The sequence below is a fragment of the Camponotus vicinus genome, unplaced genomic scaffold (genome assembly GCF_025532165.1).
Source record: "Camponotus vicinus isolate PSW18456_S1 unplaced genomic scaffold, iyCamVici1.0 SCAF_11, whole genome shotgun sequence".
NCBI classification, from domain to species: Eukaryota; Metazoa; Arthropoda; class Insecta; order Hymenoptera; family Formicidae; genus Camponotus; species Camponotus vicinus.
The window spans coordinates 12,271,725-12,292,438 of record NW_028141947.1 but is presented as its reverse complement, the minus strand read 5'-3'; the positions used below and the strand labels follow the sequence as shown (position 1 = coordinate 12,292,438).

Genomic DNA, 20,714 nt, shown 5'->3' with positions numbered 1-20,714 from the left:
GACCGATGACTTATAGCAGAGAGGGAAGGGGGAGAAGTCTAACAGCAGCCATCCCGTAGTATGTCATCGGTGCTATGGGTAAAGCCAGGTCGCTTGGTAATCGCTAGAACCCTGGTTTAATCCTGGCTCGTGATACCTCGCATATAAGATAATGTGGGGGGTAATACATTTGAGTTGAAATTAATATACAATATTTATTCGTGAGAAAATATCCGCTAATATACAAAGTATATGTACGCGATTATTTAACGCTACGATTTTTGGCTCTTATTACAGTGAATGTGCGTGAACACAAATTCGTTATATTAATCGTTATTTAACTTGAGGAATATTGCATTTATTCCTCTTAATTGAATTGTTACTTTAATTGCGCAATTTCTACTTATTGTTAGAATGAAATGAGTACTCGTGTGTTTTTTAAACAACAGAGTGAGAAAGAAGTTAAAAGTTACAGTACAAAAATGCAGGTATGTACATACAAAAACGGATTTCTTATGATTTGTTGTGCGCAAACAGCACTCGTATTATTGTAAAATTATTATATAAACACAATAGAAATGATATATATATATATATATATATATATATATATATATAAACATGTATTTAATGTATGTAATAAGCCATTAATTTCCTCTTCGAACAGAAGCTTTTTATTTTGTGAAATAATTCGATTCTTATAATCATTTCAATTTTAATTCAATTAAATTTGCAAGAATATTATACAGAATGTTTTTAAAGTGACTATCCATTTTGTAAAATATTAATAGGAATTATAAAAATACTTTTAATACAAAAAAGAAAAATATAAAAATATGTATATGCATATTTAAACAAAATACATACTACTGTAGCGATCTAATTTAATTATTAAGTTCCACGTGGCAATTATCAAGCTGTTTCATAGAATACATTCAAACATTGCAGATATTATTATCTTTTGAACCGCTTCAGTAATATGATTTCGAAGATCAGTTACATCTTTTCTACGGTTCAGGATTAATGAAATTCCAGATAAGAAATCTAATGGTTAAAGCAAACATACTGCTCTGGTTAAGATCTTCCATGGCATAAAGCAGCTGAATTTTTATAAATAAATTTGTATAACAATAGACATATTATAACAATTTCTTAAAATAATTTCTAATTTCATCAAAATAGTCACTTTAGAAACACACATCCTGTATTACATATAATAATTATATCATAATTGGAAATTTTCCTGAGATTGATTTTTCAACAATTAAATTGAATATCATTGAAGGAATCGCAGCAGTCAAATCAAGAATGTCGATTTATTACTTAAATGGAAAGTATTCAAGCTAATATTGTTAGCAAATCTTGAAATTTTAATAAGACTCATAATATGATCTTTAGTCAATCTCACAACAAAAATAAACAGATTTGAATAACTACAGAAAATCATATATATCTATGTTATAATCATATAAAATTTTGCTTTGTGTTATAATCATATCTATGTGCATTGTAATCATATCATATCTATTATGTTATAATTATATCTATGTTATAATATTATGAAATTGTGCTTTCTACATGAATCATTGTCTGTTTTGCAAGTCTATTTATTCCATTTATTATTTAGATGCAAAATAATGGAAGATTTTCATTTATAATTTTTTTTTAATATAACAGTTTTTATAATCTTTAAAACATTCATGATTCTATTTCTTTTAGTTGACATGGTTTTCTAAGACGATGTGATGGAATAAGAAATTATGTAATCCTAATATGACAATCAAAATTATTTAAAATACAATATTTTAAACACAATTTACATTATATTTATTGATTAAAGATGATTGTCAAAAATAAATCGTGTCGAATGGTGAGTAATGAATATGTTAATAATTTTATTGCAATTACAAATGTAAACGTTTAAAATACTATTTGAGTTTCACACTACATCACTATTGTATTATTTTATTATACATTAAATATTATAAAATTTGTGAATATTACTTATAATTTATATTGTTTAATTATTAATATTACACATTATTATTTTTTAATATTTAGTATTACATAATCTTTTATTGCAAAAGAGATCATAAATAAATTTTTAATAAATTATTCTTATAACATAATATTACTTTATTCTTATAATATAAATATTACTTTATTTATTTTTTACAAATTATTTTACTTTACTATTATATTTTATCACTATTAATTATATTTTATTGCTATTAATTTATTTATTAAAACCGATTTTTCGACTTTAGACTAATCAGTTTAATTTTAGAAATCATATTAATATATTACAAGTTTTAAGAAGTTTTTTTAACAAGTTTTTTAACAAGAACTCTTTCTGGAAAAAATTAATGTGTCAAAATACAAAATACATGATTCTTAAAAGTTAATAATATTATAGCTGATTCAATATTACAGCTATATAACTGAACAGTTATATATAATTTTCTAACATGTATAAAGAGTACAGTAAATATCGCTTATATGACAAAAGATTTTTACCTTTTACATGCTAAATATATCTCCCTATGATATCCCTATCTTTCGAGCAAATATAGGAAACTTTGAGATATATTATCTGTTGTTATATTTACTTTGCATTGCACGACTTACTCAAATTAAAATTTTTATATTTTTTATTTTATTTATTTATTTCTTTAAGTAATTTTATTAAATTAAGATTTAGTTAAAATCACATCAAACACAATATAATTTTCAGTTAAATACATAAAATATATTGTTATGTATATAAATTGAAAATATCTGAAAATTATTTAAATAATGTCGTGTTTAATGCAAAAATTCATTACTTTATTAAAATTATTTTCGAAAAGATAAAATTAAAAAAAAATTTAATTTTCATTACGATTTATTTGTAAATTATTATAGACAGGAGTAAATGATTTGGAATTTTTGTTATGATAAATCATCTTATGCTCTCCACTTGGCCTTGGTGAGTTTTCAGTATAATTTCTGAGATAATTTAGCAAAATAAGCAGATTTGTAATAAAAAAATTCTTGATTTATGGTCATATAAGAGTATTTACTGCAATAAGATAAACTTTATTTAATAGATCCATTTTATCTTTATTATATATATATAAGTTTTGTTAATCTCTTTATTATTGCTTTTCTTCTTGTATTGTGTGCATTTATTACCATGTTATACATAATCTTATACATAATCATGTTATATATATCATGTTATACATAATTTTACATAATTATATATAATTTTAATAAATACATAATCATAATAAAAATTTATAATATGTTTTGTATGTGCAATAAATTCAATATATGAATATTTTGCACATTATGTGAACATTATGCACATATAATAAGCTTTTAGTTTTTTTTAAATGAAATTTTTGTATTAGTGTGTCACTTAAGTTAATGTGAATATAAACTTCACTCATCAAGATGACAATTGGAAATATTATCTGTGGTGCAAATACGCCAAAAGTGAAAAAAAAGAAAATTAAGGTATATTTTGTTATTAAGGATATTTATTTTGTTTTTATATATCAAAGATATCTAATGTTTCAAATTTATTATAATTAATATTTAATAAATTAATATTTTAGCTGTTGTTTATTATTATTGTTTTATTATTATTATTTATTATTATTGTCAATATTATTATTATTATTACTATTATTATTATTATTATCATCATCATCATCATCATTATTATAGATTTTATTTTAAATGCAATTTTGCAATACAATTGGCTAATTTATTACAATATAATAAATAACAAGAGATAATATATAAATTTTTTTATATTTGAGAAGAATTTTAATTTTTTTATTTTTACAACTTTTGTTTATATATCTCTTCAATTATAGACAACTGAACGCAATTGGATAGAAGCAACATTTCAAAAAAGGGAATGTGCAAAATTTATTCCATGTGCTGAAGATGAGCATAGGTAAGAATATTCTGTATGAAAAATTGCATGTTAGGAAAAAAAAGTAACATTTATAAAATAAAATTACATGTATACATATATTCTTAATGTTAAAGACTTTTTGTATTATAAAATCTTGCATTATACAATTTTTTGAGAATATAATTCTTGAAATGTCAATAAAATTTTTATAGAATTGTTTATACTTTATATTTTAAATTATATAATAAAATATAATATGTGCTATAGAGTGTGATTCAATACGGTGTTTTTATATTCTAGTGATTAACACATCACATAATAATTTATTATAATTATATTTTGTGTGTGCATTATATCAATTACATTAAGTTATATATAATTTAGGTTTTTTTCCATTTTAATAACAAACCGTCAGGTTATTTGTATTAAATTTGTATTAAATAATATTGATATTTTTTTATTCATCCAATAAATTTTATCTATTTCTTATTTTATTTTATTTTATTTATGTTTGTACAGAAAGATAAAAATGCAGAATATATGATTACTTTCAAATCTCATTTTCATTTTATATTGTTCTAAACTCTTGCTTTGTTTTCTAAAATATAAAGATTTAATATATGTATGTACATATAATGAATTAATTTTCTTTTGTGTTATAATTTCATTATATAAACTTATATATTTTTAATAATTATATTTAATTAAATTACAATTATATAATCAATATTATATTATTTACCACATGTATTGAATATATGCACATATGCACAATATGTATAATAAATATTATAAAACTTTATAGCATATGCATAACAATTAATAAAAATGAAATATAAAGTTATTTATTAATATAATTATAATTAAAAAAACCACACATTTATATTCAAATATTGTATTATTATAGGTGCTGCTGTGGCAACTCTTATACTCATCATTGTGGAACTGGAGCAGATGTTCAAAGTTACAATCTTAATAATAGCAGAGAAAAAGATCGCGAACAATGGTCTGTAGGAAAAAATACTTGCGCTTTCCCCACCGATGCATATGGTACCATAGAATTTCAGGGTGGTCCACATCCTACAAAAGCACAAGTATTTATCCAGTGTTTCTTATATTATCAACATTATTATATCTATAATTGGAAATGACATTACACTTATGATTTACAGTATGTAAGGTTGGCTCATGATACGCGACCGGAACCAATCGTACAGCTGTTATGTCGAGAATGGAATTTAGGTTTGCCCAAATTGTTAATTACAGTCCATGGTGGTCGATCAAATTTTGAACTTCAATCGAGTCTAAAAAAAGTTTTACGTAAAGGATTATTGAAAGCCGCTAAAACAACAGGGGCATGGATATTCACGGGAGGAACAAACACAGGTAGATTGTTATTCATGGGAAGAAATTTAGTGAACATTTTATTTTTATTTTTATACATGTTGATTTTCGTTAGGTGTTACGCGACAAGTTGGCGATGCCTTATTATTGGAACGTTCTCAACGACAAGGTCGAGTAGTAAGCATAGGTATTGCCCCGTGGGGAATTTTGGATAAAAGCCACGAATTAATTAGTCGTGGTGGAGAAGTATCATACGATTGTGTCTCTTCACCATGGTAAGGGAGTCCAAATGCTTATAACGCAAGGATATGTAAAAACGTCGCACTATTTATAAAATTTTAAAATATATGTATTTTGTGATTTTTTAGGACTAAATACACAGTATTAAATAATCGACATGCTTACTTCTTATTAGTAGACAACGGTACTGGCGGTCGATATGGTGCTGAAATTGTTCTTCGTAGAAAATTAGAGAAATACATTTCAAATTTGAAATTGCAACCATGTAAGTATAGTTACAACAATCTATAAGGTAGCCGAATTTCTAAAAATTTAATTTTTAAAAACTTCTGGGATTCATTATTAATTTCAGATACACACAGTAGCATACCTGTAGTCGCCTTAGTTATTGAAGGTGGAACAAATACAATCCGCGCAGTTTTGGAATATGTGACAGATGATCCACCTGTACCAGTAGTAATTTGCGATGGTTCAGGACGTGCAGCTGATTTAATTGCTTTTATGCATAAGTAATAGCGAGCTTCTGTTTCCTACGTGTATTTAAAAAATATGTAATTATGTATATGAGAGATATATATGAAATATCTTTTTATGCAGATGGAGAGATGGACAGACTGGTGATGGAGAGGGACCGTTGGAGGGCGTTAAGGAACAAGTTTTGGAAACCATTAAACGCACTTTTCAAGTTTCCGCCGAACAAGCGAGCCAGCTCTGTTCAGAACTCTTACAATGTACACGAAAGAAACATTTGGTATCTATATCTTCTATTATATAAATAAGATATATATCTTTGTGTCGTGTAAATATTAAACCGAAAATTATCTAAATGAAAATTATATTCATAGATTACTGTATTCAGGATATCACAAGATAGGCCACAAGAACTTGATCAAACTATATTGACAGCTTTGTTTAAATCGAAACAATTATCACCAGCTGAACAACTGTCTCTTTCTTTAATATGGAACCGTGTAGATATTGCTCGAAGTGAAATCTTTATATATGGTCAAAAGTGGCCGCCTGGTGCTCTAGAACAGGCTATGATGCAAGCGCTTCAGCATGATAGAATAGACTTTGTGAAACTTCTACTGGAAAATGGAGTATCCATGCGGAAATTTTTATCAATACCTCGTCTTGAGGAGCTGTATAATACAGTAGGTCAACTTTATTTCTGTATCGACAATTTCCCTTAGTAAACAATTTAAATATGGATACAAAAGAGAGATACATTCTATATAATATAAACGACTAATGATTATGATAAAACTATTTTTTCTTTAAACTTATTTCTACATAAATAAAATCAAAAGAGAAACTGTTATAAGAAATATGATAAAACACATATATAATTTGAAAAATATAAGAACATATTTGTAATATATAAAATTTGAAAATTCTTATTTATTTCTTTTTTAGTATACGAAGAAAATTATTGAAATAATGTTTTTGTGAAAAATGATTAGATTGTAGATATATGTTTATAAAATAATTACACTTTATAAGATAATTTTATAAATATTATAGTATATTGAATAATCTCTCTCTTTCTTTTTTTGACGAATCAATTAGAAAGAAGGCCCGTCAAATACGTTAGGCTACATCTTGCGCGATGTACGGCCGAATATCCCACGAGGTTACATGTACACGTTACATGACATCGGTCTCGTGATTAATAAACTGATGGGAGGAGCATATCGCGCCCAATATACACGTAGAAGATTTCGCGTCATTTATACTCAGGTGATGAAAAGATCCGGTGGTGGTCATCAGCAATACATGCATCGGAACAGCTGCGCTATAAACAGCAATGCACGCTATTATGCAAGTTCCGGTGGAAAATCCGACCAAAGTGTGACTGTGAATCTGCTCACTGAAACTTCGCCGGCTAATCGCGATATTCCTCTCTTTCACTATCCTTTTAATGAACTGCTTATTTGGGCCGTATTAACGAAGCGCCAGCAAATGGCCTTATTAATGTGGCAACATGGGGAAGAGGCGTTAGCTAAGGCGCTTGTTGCTCTAAAACTATACAAAGCGATGGCACATGAGGCGGCTGAAGATGATCTGGAAACTGAAGTTTATGATGAATTACGCGGTTACGGCAAAGAGTTTGAAAACATAGGTATGGATGAATTTAGGAATTATTTAACCAAAATGAATCATAAAATTTACCTTTGTTTTTTTTTCTTTATATATATAGCACTCGAATTATTGGACTATTGCTATCGACAAGATGATGATCAAACGCAACAACTACTAACTTCGGAACTTCAAAATTGGTCAGGGCAGACATGCCTGTCTCTTGCGGTTACAGCAAATCATCGACAATTATTATCGCATCCCTGCAGCCAAATTATCCTAGCCGATTTATGGATGGGTGGCCTTCGCACACGTAAAAATACTAATTTAAAAGTAATTGACTAATTTGCTAAATTATTTAATTTATAATTAATTAAACAAATATGTAACAACCTATTTAACGTATATGCATTTATTAAATGTTTTCTTAGGTAATTATGGGACTGTTCTGTCCTCTGTATATAACGCGATTAGAGTTTAAGAGTAGAGAAGAATTGCAACTAATGCCTCAAACTCAAGAAGAACATCTGATAGCGCTGGAAGATGAGAAGGAAGACAGTGATTCTGAGCAGAGTACACCAGCAGGACCTGATGTCGAGGTAATTATTTTTTTTATCTTTGAAATATATAAAACAATTATTTCTTAAAAAATTTCAGATGTACATAATTAACAACTATATCCTAACTGTTTTCCATAAAAGATTGATTCAATAATGTTGAAAGCATGTCATCTAAATTATACTAATCATATAAAAACTGTATATATAATTTAATGTGTACATTCTCTCATTGCATTATTAGTTGAAAGATTATGCAAACCTTAAATACATTAAGTGCCAAATATTAATAGCTTTTTGTTTTGAATAGTTTACATGATAAGAAAATATATGATCAAATAAGTAATATAATTGCTGACTTTGCGAAAGAAATTTAATTCCAAAATTATATAAATATATGCACAATATATGTAGTTTTCAAATAATACTCATTTAGGTAACACATGGTCCACTATTGCATAATCTCTCCATTTGGCTTATATTTTTTACTTTGATAGAATTATATGTTATTTTATATTATTGATTATATTGATTATATTGATTGAAATAATATCTTATTTTTTCTTTTGCTTATATTTTATAATATTTAGGTTATTAATATATGTTCATTGTTGCACCATTATAATTGCTAGATTAAAGAATATATTATCTTCACAAATTAATTGTCTCTATTAAGGGTGCATTGAATCGCTTGTAACATTTAGACTATGTGGGTATGCGTATTAATTATTTTTTAGAAACATCTGCGCAGGAGCCTGAGCATACGCAACAAATCCAGCAGCCAACAAGGCGTAAAGGTATATTTATACTGGTCTGAACGCAGTGATCCTATAATCACACTCTCTGGTGCACTCTTAAACTACTTTCTATTTATTTGTTTTCTGTTTTTATTATCATGCTTCACAATCATAGCAATTTTTCCATGTATATGTAACATTCACTTTAGAAGAATAATAAAAAACAGTAAAACACATTCCTTCAAATATTATAAATTCATTATCTTATTATGATAATATTATACATAGAGTGTTTCACAACTTCTACACAATATTTTAATAGCATATTCTAGAGGTAAAATGGAATAAAAGTTTTAATACGAAAAAATATCTAGGCTACAAATTTTTGAATGATCGAAGTTTACCAATAAAATCGCGTGAAACTTATGCACTTAGGCTTGCAATAATATTTACAAGATAATTAAATAAAAGACAGTTAATAAATAAATTGATTTCTATAAATACTTCTCCGATAAAAAAATATAAAAAATTAAATTTTATTTTTTAAATGTGGTTATATTAGATTTATAATTCTATTTAAATAATAATTTGATAATTAATAAACAATTATTAATTATTTAAATTATTTAAGCTGTACATAGTATCCATGTACAATTAATAAACAATTATTAATTATTTAAATTATTTAAGCTGTACATAGTATCCATGTACATAAGAAATCATAAAATGAAATCAACTGTGGCAAGAATCAATATTGTCTGATTTGTAAGAATCAATAACAAAAAATTAATAAAAAAAATTAATATTTTTTTACTTTTACAAAATCATAAAATTAATACTCTTTAAACAAATTTTTTAATTATATATTAATCTTTATATATATATATATATATATATATATATATATATTAATTTATAATTTTAATATACAATTATAATAACTGAAATTTTAATAATTAACTTTTATAATTTTATAATTTTTTCTTCAAATTTTTCTATTCTAATTCAGCTATATCTGCTCGTGCTTTGGCTTCTCTATGCTTTTCTCTTTTAGTTTGAATTTTTATTTTATATAACTTTCTAATTCTATTAATGTTATTCTCTTTTCCGCTTCTCTTTTGTAAAAAGTTTGCTTTTTATGTTTTTGTATAGCAATTTAACATTACTGGTACTGGGAAATGTCATATATTAATGAACTTTTTCACAGGTGTCAAATTTATTTTGTTCTTTTTAATGTACTGTTCCATATTTGTATTATTTATTATTATGTATTATTTATTATACTGTAATATTTATTATTTATATTCAATATTATTTTTTAATATTTACATTTTTATGATTATTTTTATATTCATATTTTCATTGTTAGCATTTTTACAGTTCTGTGTTATAACAATGTACATAACAATATATTCTTGCTTGATATGCTAAAGAAAACAATTTTTATTGCGTGTACATAAATACGTTCACTAAGTTGTTGCAAATATTTTTAATCTTAATCTTTTCTTTACAGATATAATATTTTGTTTTTTCAAAATGTGCTATTGAAACTTGCTTATAATGTAAATTATAATCATTTTGTGTATGTTATAAATTATATAACCATAATTTTATGAAAATTTATTATATAATTTTCTATTTTTGTATTATTGTGTTTAATAACACTATTTCAATTCTTTATTTATCAAATGGATTAGTTAAATAAACATCAAGTATAAATTTGAGAGAGATATAAAATATATAAAACTTATATTTATTAATAGATTAAGAAGTTTTGTTTTAATTTTTGTTTAATAATATTGATGTAAATATTTAGTAATTATTATATTATAAATATGTATATTTATATTTTGATTTCATACTTTATAAAATAATTTTTCTAGTCTTTTATGAACATAAATTTCTACTTTATCCAATTTCTACTTTGCCTATGATATAATTGTTATTTTTCACGTTAATTTTTATGGCGAATGACTATATAGAACTATACTAAATCTTTTTCTTTTTGTTCATTAAATATTTTGACATAATGTCCATTTGACCATGCACTGAAAAATTTATCAAACTTTATGTATGTAAAAAAATCTTTTCAATATACAAATGATCCATTTGAATGTCTCTAAATATTTTACATTTTTCTATAGGCTTTAATTAGCGACGAACACAATACAACAATAGTGAAGGAGACAATTGTTCAAGAGAATGGCAGAGTATTAACAGACAATGACGACGGGATACATCGCGCTTATGGTCTTCAATCTGAATATTATGATAATAAAACAACTAGACCATTAAGATTAAGAAAGAAATTATACGAATTCTATACTGCTCCAATTACAAAATTTTGGGCAAATGCTGTGAGTAAAAATATTTATTACTATTTTATAGCGAAATTCGGTTAGAATACCAGCACGATAGTTAATGGCTAGTAATTCTTGATTATTAGATACTTTGGAACGAGTACTCATATACTGCTCTGAAATTTTTGATAACAGATCCATAAATCTGATATATAAAATCAGTTTCTGTTTATATATGTTTAATTATTTAAGAGAATTTCATATTGTTCTGTTTTTTTGCACTAGTGTATCCAACCGAAATTTGCTATCATTAATATTTATTTATATTTATTATTCATGTAGAAGAATGCAATAAAAAATATAATGCAACATAAATATTTTTTACAGATAGCATATATTATCTTTTTGGTTTTCTTTTCGTACTGCATTCTGGTACGTATGGGTGATCATCCATCGTTAGCTGAAATATACGCGATTACTTACATCTGTACGCTCGGATGTGAAAAAGTACGCGAAATCGTAATCTCGGAACCTGCAAAACTCTCGCACAAGTTTAGCGTGTGGGCGTGGAACATGTGGAACCCATGTGACGCTGCTGCAATCATATTTTTCCAAATTGGACTGGCTTTACGTTTGCGACATTCAACTTTCGATGTAGGTCGCGTCATATATTGTGTTGATTGTATCTACTGGTATTTACGAATACTCAACATCCTTGGTGTCAACAAATATTTTGGTATGCTTAATGTCAAACTAAAAGAGTAATTTAATTTTACATTTTGCGCGTGAAAGAATTTATGTGTTTAATTAAATAAACCAAGTGTATACACTTGTGTTTGTCTTACAAATGCATCTCTCTTACATAATGTTTTGTGTCATTTTATAAATACATAATAATTTATATTTTATAGGTCCCCTCGTGACCATGATGGGAAAAATGGTTAAAAATATGATATACTTCGTGGTACTTTTGCTAGTGGTATTAATGAGTTTTGGTGTAACTAGACAAGCTATATTAAATCAAAATTCTGAGCCAAAATGGCGTATAATACGAGACGTATGTATATATTTTGACATATACTGTTAAAAAAAATTCTACAATATTATGTTTTTTTTTAATTTTTAATCTTTTTTTTTTCATAATTTTTACTTATATATATATTTAGATTTTATATTTTTTCGACAGATATTTATGGAGCCATATTTTATGTTATATGGAGAAGTGTACGCCGATAATATAGATCCTGATTGTGGGGATGAACCGGGAATGATTCCGTGCCTTCCAGGTCGTTGGATTACGCCTGCTGTAATGTCCATGTATCTTTTAGTTGCCAATATTTTGCTGATAAATCTTTTGATTGCGGTATTTAACAATATTTTTATTGAGGTAAATGCTATAGCTCATCAAGTCTGGATGTTTCAACGGTTTACCGTCGTTATGGAATATGAACAGAAACCGGTGTTGCCGCCGCCACTTATAGCTGTTTGCCACATATATTTACTGCTGAGATATTTTCTGAGACACATACAAGGTAAAAGTGGTACTGGTGAAACTTGCGACAATGGATTGAAATTGTTCTTAGAGAGTGACGACATGGAACGGTTATATGATTTTGAAGAGGATTGTGTTGAAGGCTATTTTCGTGAACAGGAGCTCAAGTTACACATGTCTACGGAGGAGCGTGTGAAAGTTACAACGGACCGAGTAGAGAATATGCATCAAAAGATTGAAGATATCGATAAGAAAGAAAGCACTCAGAATGCGTCTCTTCAGGTTGTTGTAACTTCTTAATTAATATAATTTTATTATTAGAGTGGATCGAAAAATATGCTTTTCTGATTTATTACTTTTTATTTACATCTTATGCACAAATTGGATTTATTGTATTAAAATAGAAGTTAATAACTACTTTTTAATGTACTCTTTAAAAAGATTAATGGACTTACTTTTTGAGCCACCCTAGTACATGCGTGTTATATATATATGCATACGTACGTAGCATAATATAGTTCTTCTCAATACATTTATAAAAATTCCTTTCATTTTTAGGCAGTCGAGTTCCGTATCCGCAAGTTGGAGGAATTGAGTCAACAGACTGTGGCTCATCTCGGAGTCATTCATCGTTTTATGGCGACTTATATGCCCAATGAGGGATTATCTGGTTTAGAAACATTAGACAATATTCGGCAGCGTCGGGTATCGGAACGATCAGAAGCTTTCTCCGAAGCGGACTCTCACACGCAACTACCAACGGCCGCGCGGCGCAAAAGGCTTTTGCGATCCTTGACCGATGCCACTTTCTTGAACGTCGGCCAATTGATGGAAGATGACAAGGTATCCGAAACTGTGACTTCCCGAGATAATCTAAGTAGACACGATTCTTCCGCAAGTGTAAACGCTCATGACGATGTCAAGACAACCATAAGTTTGGAAACTGAAGGCAGCAAAGATGTCCTCGAAGGCGAAGCAGCCAGCAAAAAGGAAGTGCCGTACGAGAAAGGAATGAGTTTAAATAATAGTAGAGAAGTGAGCAGGGAAGTTAGCATGGAAACCACCAGCAGGGAACAGAGCAAAGAAGTTAGTAGGGAGACTAGTAAGGAGGCCAGTAGTGAAAATCCGCCCTCAGATATTAGGCAAGATTCCACGGAACATACGCTCCGGCAAGATTCTACGGAGCGTAGTACATTTAGACAGAATAGTAGAACCCGATCGGAATCGGACGATATCGTGTTGCTTCCTCCGCCCGGTATCCAAAGAGGGGTGACCTGGGCGGAGCCACGTGTGGCCGTGATTCCATCCTCGGTTACCTCGGCCGGTAGCGCCCAGAGATCGATCCTGTTGACGATGCGCGCAGAGTACACGAGCATTACGGATGAGCTCGAGAGCTATTGCGGTTTATTGAGTCCACCGCGGACGCCGCCACTCTCGCCACCGCCACGAACGTGCGGTATGTCGGAGATGTCGAATCCTGCGATGGCCTGGCAAATCGAAAACGAGCATTTACGTAATGCAGAGGAATGCGACTACCAGCAAATGGAGGATCTGATCCAACGACGTTACTGCGGCAACGATGACGACGATGGGCCATCGAACGCGCATTTAGACGAAGCCGTCGTGGGCTTCCTCGATGCGGTCAGCGAGCATCGTCAGTTGCGTCGAGCTTCTGCAATCGAAGAGGATCCCCGCCGACCGCCGCCGACAATTAGCGTGACACGCGAGATCGAGCAAACGCTCGCCCGACCGACTATACGCGATTCGGAAGCGGCTGATCCAAACGGCAAGAATTTAAATACCGTACCTGCACCTGCTTCCGAAACTATGTGTTAAATTAACGTAAAGAGATATGCGCTTTGCATAATTATTCATTCAAATCCCCCCCTCCCCCCCAATATTTCATATTTGAGACTCGAAATAATTGTCGTGCTATCTGTTTTGATCATATTTTTACTATTAGATATATACTATTTATTGATTTTTGATGATGTGATTTAATTGTCTTATCTTGTAGATTGATTGTTTTATCAATGCAATTTTGAGCAATTTTAACACTTACATAAGAAATTGTACATAATTATAATCTTTAATGGTCATCTCTTGTAACACAGTAAACTACAGTCACAAAATATATCTTCTGCAAGTTTTCACTTGAAACAATCTATCACGGGGGCTTATATGCTCATGATATGCGAGATAATTTCGCATGTATGGCCTAAATAGTACATTTTTTAGTAAATTAAATAATTATGCATTTTATTATATAATAATGTGTATTTTTATCAAATTTTACATTATATTACTATAAACGCTTTTAATATGCTGTAATGAACGAGACGTATATATGTAATTATCATTGATCTTTTAACGCATCATCGTATATAATAGAAGTGTTAAATATGGAATTTCTTTTTTGTGCTCTAAGATGGTTACTGCATCTTAGAAATTATCTCTAGTGCATCGAATTATATGAAAGTCGTATAACGTACTGTGTTCTAGAAAAAAAGCAATATTACTTCCATTTCTATCGATCATTTCATAGGTTCTGTGCATTCAGAATTGATCCTTCCATTCGATAGATTGTAATTTTGATTTAATATATGCACATTTAGCTACAAATATTGTAGAATGTAACAAGGATGAATCTTCTTGTAACGCGGACTGTGCATAAGAACTTGGTGAATAAATCGCACTTCACATAGTTCATGCATGATTTAGATGTAATTATATCAACTTCAATTGTATAAAAACGCCGTAAAAAATTAGGATTGTGAAATACAGGCTCATTGTATAATCGATTCTAGATATAAATAAGTTGAGGCAAGTTACAGAACTGTAACTTTATTATTCTTACTGCCGAATACTATAATTGAGATAATTTTTTGAGGTGTGTTTAGGGCCTTACACAACGCACTTTCTATTGCGTCATTTCACGGACCATTCGAAAGCAAACCATATCACGCAGAAGTTCTAGTGAACTAAGCCAGTCTGCGTTAGTACAATTGCAAATATCTAAAAACAAAACTTTTATATATTCCTGTATCTTTAAAAAGCCTAATAATGTATATAGGTATGTATGTATGTATATATAATTATATATAATTATGTATATATAATTTGAAAAAATCAAGGAGAGAGGAAGTGGCGAATTTAGCAAACGTTATTTAATGTTCGAACATTAATATTAATGTTATTTAATAGAACAATTATAGCTGTTGATTCGCTATTTATTTTGAATATATTGGCAATTTGTTACACTTTTGTTTAGATTCATCGATCATTGTGTGCATAATATTAAATTATATATTGAATAGCTATTTTTATCTATTTTATTGTGGTAGTGCGTACGTAATAAAAAATTTTCGTTGTGTAAGATCGGTTTCTTTTCTATGCACATTTACGGCGTAAACAATATTCAAGAAGTTCTGTAAGTTAGTGATGTAAAACCAAGTTTCTAAAAAGATATCGCAAAAAAGATTGAATTATGTGTATATGTGGATGATGTGTGATACACACATAGTATGTCCCAAAATCACCTTTATGAATTTGAAATCGATCTTTTTCTTAGCAAAAATATCGAGAAAGATTATCATTTATGGCAAGAGTTTCTAATTTTTCTATTCCTATGTCTTTGTAACTAAAGTTTAAAAGTAAAGTTTAAAAATTAAAAATTTTATAAAATTTTATATATATAAATTCCATTTATATATATGAGATTAACTAAAAAATGTTTTATTATTTTTCTGGTTTTCCAAAAATTAATTTATAAAAAGTTTTTCTCTTTTTTTTAATCGTTTGCAATTTAAAAATAATATCTAGGCAAGAAAAAATCGACTTCAAATTAGTCGAAAAACTGCCATTAAAAGGACACTTGGTTTTGGAACATACTATGCATGTTATGTATGTGCGTAGAATGTTTAAAAATTTATGATATAAACTTTGCATATATGTAATACACATAAAAATGAATAAAACAGTTTTATAAATGTGTATTCAAAAATTAATCGTTTTTAAATTATAAAAATACTTTCAAAAATCTTATGACAAAAAAAATATTTTTATTTTTATAACAAAAAACGATTAATTTTTAAACATATTTATTAATACTTCTATTTTGACGAATACTATATCAAATTTGTATTATAAATTCTTGAACACTCTATATAAGATCTATAAGTAAATTATCTTCTATAAGTATAGTATATCTTCTATAAGTAAATTATAGAAATATATATATTTAAAAAAACGATACATTTTATAGATATATTCAAAATATCATAAATATTAAAAATTTTGTAGAGAATATAGATACATGTATACATTTTTTACAAGAATAATTGGCCCCTTAAAAATATAAATGTAATGTAAACTATATAATGTGTAATACATGTGAAAAAATTAATTTAAATTATATATTATTTACAAAATTGGCAATAAGCAGATAATAGATTTATTATCATAATTTTTCTTTGAACAATTCTGAATCAATAGATAATCAGAGTACGGTAATATTACGGTAATATTTTTTGCATATGGTTAAAATTTTCATACATTTTTCTAAACTCTATACTACACTATGACTTTTTAAACTGTCTGAATAAAGAAAGGTGCGGATATTTCCATCCTCTAATATTGACTTGGATGTAAAATGGCCAATGAATGCTATTCTTTTTTCAAAGATATATAAAATTTATATAATATATGTGCGTGTACCGTGTAATATTCTTATACACTCTTGTAGTACATTATCAAAAATATATAACAATTATATACACATACGCACGTGTATATGTGTGTATACGTGTGTGTATGTGTGTAAAAATTTCCTCAATTCATCATGAAGCTGATGCTCTTTTAGAACGAGGCTTCTTGATTTTATTATAAATATTATGAATTATATATTGTATATTGTTGTAAATTTTAAAAGCGCAATATTATACATATTTGTAAAATATCTATAAAAGATATAAAATTAATAGAAATATTATTTATTATGAATAATAATTATTTATTAAGTTAATTGCACTACAAATTTATTCTATATTTAATTAGGACAATATTAATGTTGATACGAAATTGATATGTTAATGCAAGAAATTTTAATGTATAAAATGTGCTTATACATATAGAAAATTGTTTGCCAATGTTAATTTTATTTTCATATAAATATGTAAACGTTTTACGATATTGACAACAAATCCTAATTTAATCTTGTCCTAATTATGTACATACATACACAATATATGCAAGAAATGTCTATGTAGATACAAAATGTCAGATAATAATTATAAAACAATGCTAGTTACTATAATAATGATAATAACTGCATAGACTTCTATATATGTTTTCATTATTTATTTTATAATTGTATTTCACATATACGTATGTACATATACATATATCTGCATATACGATGTATGTACATATTCTATTGTATACTTTACTGCACAGATTTACATATTTATTTTTGACTTATATACTTTTTTTTTAAGAAGTTAATAATATTTTTTTCCTCGAATATTTTTGTTGACTATTTCATAAAATCTGAATGCTAGTCATAGTGAATATCATCAAATTAGATATTGAGGAGCATAAATCATACGTAACATTTTGCGACACTTGTTCTAAAACCGCACTCACGAACATGTTTTTTAATCAATTGCAAAGAATTGAATAAAAGATATTAATGAACTAAGATCACATATGATATTAACGATAATTTACAGCCATATGTGCAAAAATCGATTATCATTAATTAATCTTTATCGTATTGTTTCTATGTTATATGCACGTTTCATCGTTAAATCGAATAATGTTACTTGAAATTGATGTTTCAAAAGCTGCAAACATTTATTAAAAATGTTATGGTTGTGTTTATTGTACAGTAGAGTCCCAACAATTTTTCTATATGAGGAAAAAGTGAAAAATTCCTGAAAAGGAATATTATTTTAAAAGTTATATGATTTAATTGTATAAGATTAATTGTATAACTATTATACAACTCTACTTCTGGGCTCTACTATATTTGATCAAGAAACAAGAAAATGAAATAAAAACGAAATAATGACGTTTGGCGTGCTTGAAAAATAGCATATTTAAATTTTTTAATTATATACGATATATATGTATATGATGTATATATATTGATGTTACACTTGTTATCAGAAACAAATACGGTAGCACGCCAGTAATCGAAGATAATTGAATGAAATTGTTAATTCTAATATTTCGCCGTTTGTAATTGTTCATCATCGTACAGCTAATGATTGTAAAATATACGTGCCTTCTTGTCGCACTATCTGTATTTGCAACATACAAATATTGATTTTTTTTACCCAATAAATATCGTCAATAATATTATTATTATATAAGTACACAACAGTATTAAATATCATAGATAATATTGGATAAGTGTTTAGCAGTAAGCTAATAATTAGTTGTAATTTCTCATTCATAAATTTAACATGTGACATTTAATATGACACATGTAATTAGATATAATTATATATATAATTATAAAGAGAGAGTTATATATATAATGAGATATATGACTACAGTTATATACTATACAGCAACAACGATTGATTAAACAATTGATAATTAAATAATAAATTATGTTTAATTTAATGAAATTTTAATCATAATATAGAAGTTAAATTTCGATTTTTTATCCATTATTCCATATTGAATCAATAAAGTATTTACACTAATATAGAAATTTCATTCAATTTTACCATTTAATAACTAATCGACAGATGTTGAGTATAACAGTTTAACATAAATAAGTTTTCTTTCATTGCTAACATTGTTCGTCACATTCAGTTATATAAGGTGGCGCACATTCGTGATGTTTTATACCGAATGAAAAAGCGGGAGTCGGTTTGGGTGGTCGAATAGCATATATTGGACCTGGACTTTTGGAAATCATTCGCAATATTCGCCCACCAGCCATAGTGTATTTCGGGGCTCTGGATTTTACCACTTCCAAATTGTACGATGGGTAAAAACCTGCACTTACTTCGGGTTTCGTTGTGATTCTGCGTCCCCTACAAAATAATTCTTCATAATAATCATATGTGAATTTTCAAAATGAGTGAATGAAGATCAGGAAGAGTCAAAACATACATGGTAAACGCGGGCGCATCTGCAATATGTTTAACATAGTAAGGTCCTGGTGTTGCGTCAGATTTTCTTAATTTGGTTCTCCATTTTATTGAAAAAGAAGGACCACAAGGAACATCTGGCAACTTGTACTTCGGACCAGGTCCGAGAAGGATATCTGCCAAGCGCAAGGAGTTGGGATGATATAAGAAATTACATATAATAAATATATCTGATTTAAATAAAAAAATATTTTTACCGCGATGTTTTAAGGCATGTCCAAAGGTGAATCCTTTAAGTTTGCGTTTCTCAATCATATACTTCGGTCCTGGACTATCTGTCACTTCAAAAATAGGACGACGCCCGCCGAATGTATATGCTGGATTTCGATATTTCGAGATACAATGATTCTTGTAACCGACAAGTGTTTTGAGCTTATATTTAGGTCCAGGAGCTACAAAATAAAATATTAGTTATAATGATAGCTCATAATTTTTTATTTTTTTAAATATTTTTTGAGATTAAATGCGACCAAAAATGGTTGGAAAATATTACTAAAAATATTACTCGTTAGACATAATAGCATTTATATTTTTACACATGAGAAAATTTACAATTATTATTTTTGGAATGTATTGCATTAAAAGATCTATCGGTTGTCTTTACCTCTGTATAATTAATATCTAAATGTTATAGATAATGCATACCGAGCGTTACGCATAAGGCACCCTTTGTCTCTATTATTTTCTTCCCACCTTCACCCGCACCCCCGATTTTTCCGCGCTCCTTTTTCAGTGCCATTTTCTTCACTTGTAAATTTGGAAGTTTTACTTAACACATAATACTTTTACAGACGTATCACATTACCATAATTTTAATTTTATTTAATGAAAGAAAAACAATTGCCTGTATCATAAATTATTTCATTGTTTAGCCACATATCAATCATGTGAGAAAGTTATTACTGAAAGT

The 20,714-nt window shown here is 27.8% G+C and overlaps 2 protein-coding genes and 1 long non-coding RNA gene across 9 annotated transcripts; 1 reads left to right on the top strand and 2 right to left on the bottom strand.

The window, feature by feature from the left end:
- Positions 1–32: 32 nt before the first annotated feature.
- Positions 33–19,351, top strand: Trpm (transient receptor potential cation channel, subfamily M). 7 transcript variants are annotated; one of them, XM_083081077.1, is made up of 19 exons: positions 33–467; positions 3,375–3,480; positions 3,846–3,928; positions 4,797–4,983; positions 5,062–5,275; positions 5,349–5,508; positions 5,602–5,738; positions 5,826–5,982; positions 6,071–6,224; positions 6,319–6,627; positions 7,043–7,595; positions 7,674–7,885; positions 7,984–8,151; positions 8,847–8,906; positions 10,991–11,203; positions 11,534–11,882; positions 12,058–12,203; positions 12,333–12,920; positions 13,197–19,351. In XM_083081077.1, the coding sequence occupies exons 2-19, from the start codon at positions 3,418–3,420 to the stop codon at positions 14,472–14,474; spliced, it is 5,031 nt and encodes a 1,676-aa protein (XP_082937203.1). In that variant the 5' UTR covers positions 33–467; positions 3,375–3,417; the 3' UTR covers positions 14,475–19,351. The 7 variants fall into 7 exon arrangements, with proteins under 7 accessions (XP_082937203.1, XP_082937206.1, XP_082937201.1 ...); XM_083081080.1 differs by lacking the exon at positions 3,375–3,480 and adding an exon at positions 1,699–1,849; XM_083081076.1 differs by lacking the exon at positions 33–467 and adding an exon at positions 1,703–1,849.
- On the bottom strand, positions 4,645–6,085 carry LOC145961185 (uncharacterized). Its single transcript, XR_014435577.1, has 4 exons — positions 5,639–6,085; positions 5,332–5,557; positions 5,047–5,193; positions 4,645–4,969 (listed from the first exon to the last, which is right to left on the bottom strand). It is a non-coding gene; the product is annotated as an uncharacterized LOC145961185 (long non-coding RNA).
- Positions 17,291–20,675, bottom strand: LOC145961183 (ciliary microtubule associated protein 1A). The gene is made up of 4 exons (XM_083081116.1): positions 20,450–20,675; positions 20,002–20,196; positions 19,767–19,920; positions 17,291–19,687 (listed from the first exon to the last, which is right to left on the bottom strand). The coding sequence occupies exons 1-4, from the start codon at positions 20,541–20,543 to the stop codon at positions 19,441–19,443; spliced, it is 690 nt and encodes a 229-aa protein (XP_082937242.1). The 5' UTR covers positions 20,544–20,675; the 3' UTR covers positions 17,291–19,440.
- Between the last annotated feature and the right edge of the window lie 39 nt (positions 20,676–20,714).

Bases quoted from the DNA above. Each gene is read 5' to 3' on its own strand.
- Trpm (XM_083081075.1), top strand. From the start codon at position 399: ATGAGTACTCGTGTGTTTTTTAAACAACAGAGTGAGAAAGAAGTTAAA. The intron at 3,929-4,796 runs GTAAGAATATTC...GTATTATTATAG, and splicing joins TGTGCTGAAGATGAGCATAG to GTGCTGCTGTGGCAACTCTT. The intron at 5,739-5,825 runs GTAAGTATAGTT...TATTAATTTCAG, and splicing joins AAATTTGAAATTGCAACCAT to ATACACACAGTAGCATACCT.
- LOC145961183 (XM_083081116.1), bottom strand. From the start codon at position 20,543: ATGGCACTGAAAAAGGAGCGCGGAAAAATCGGGGGTGCGGGTGAAGGT. The intron at 20,197-20,449 runs GTATGCATTATC...TTTATTTTGTAG, and splicing joins TGCCTTATGCGTAACGCTCG to CTCCTGGACCTAAATATAAG. The intron at 19,688-19,766 runs GTATGTTTTGAC...ATTATTTTGTAG, and splicing joins GATGCGCCCGCGTTTACCAT to GGGACGCAGAATCACAACGA.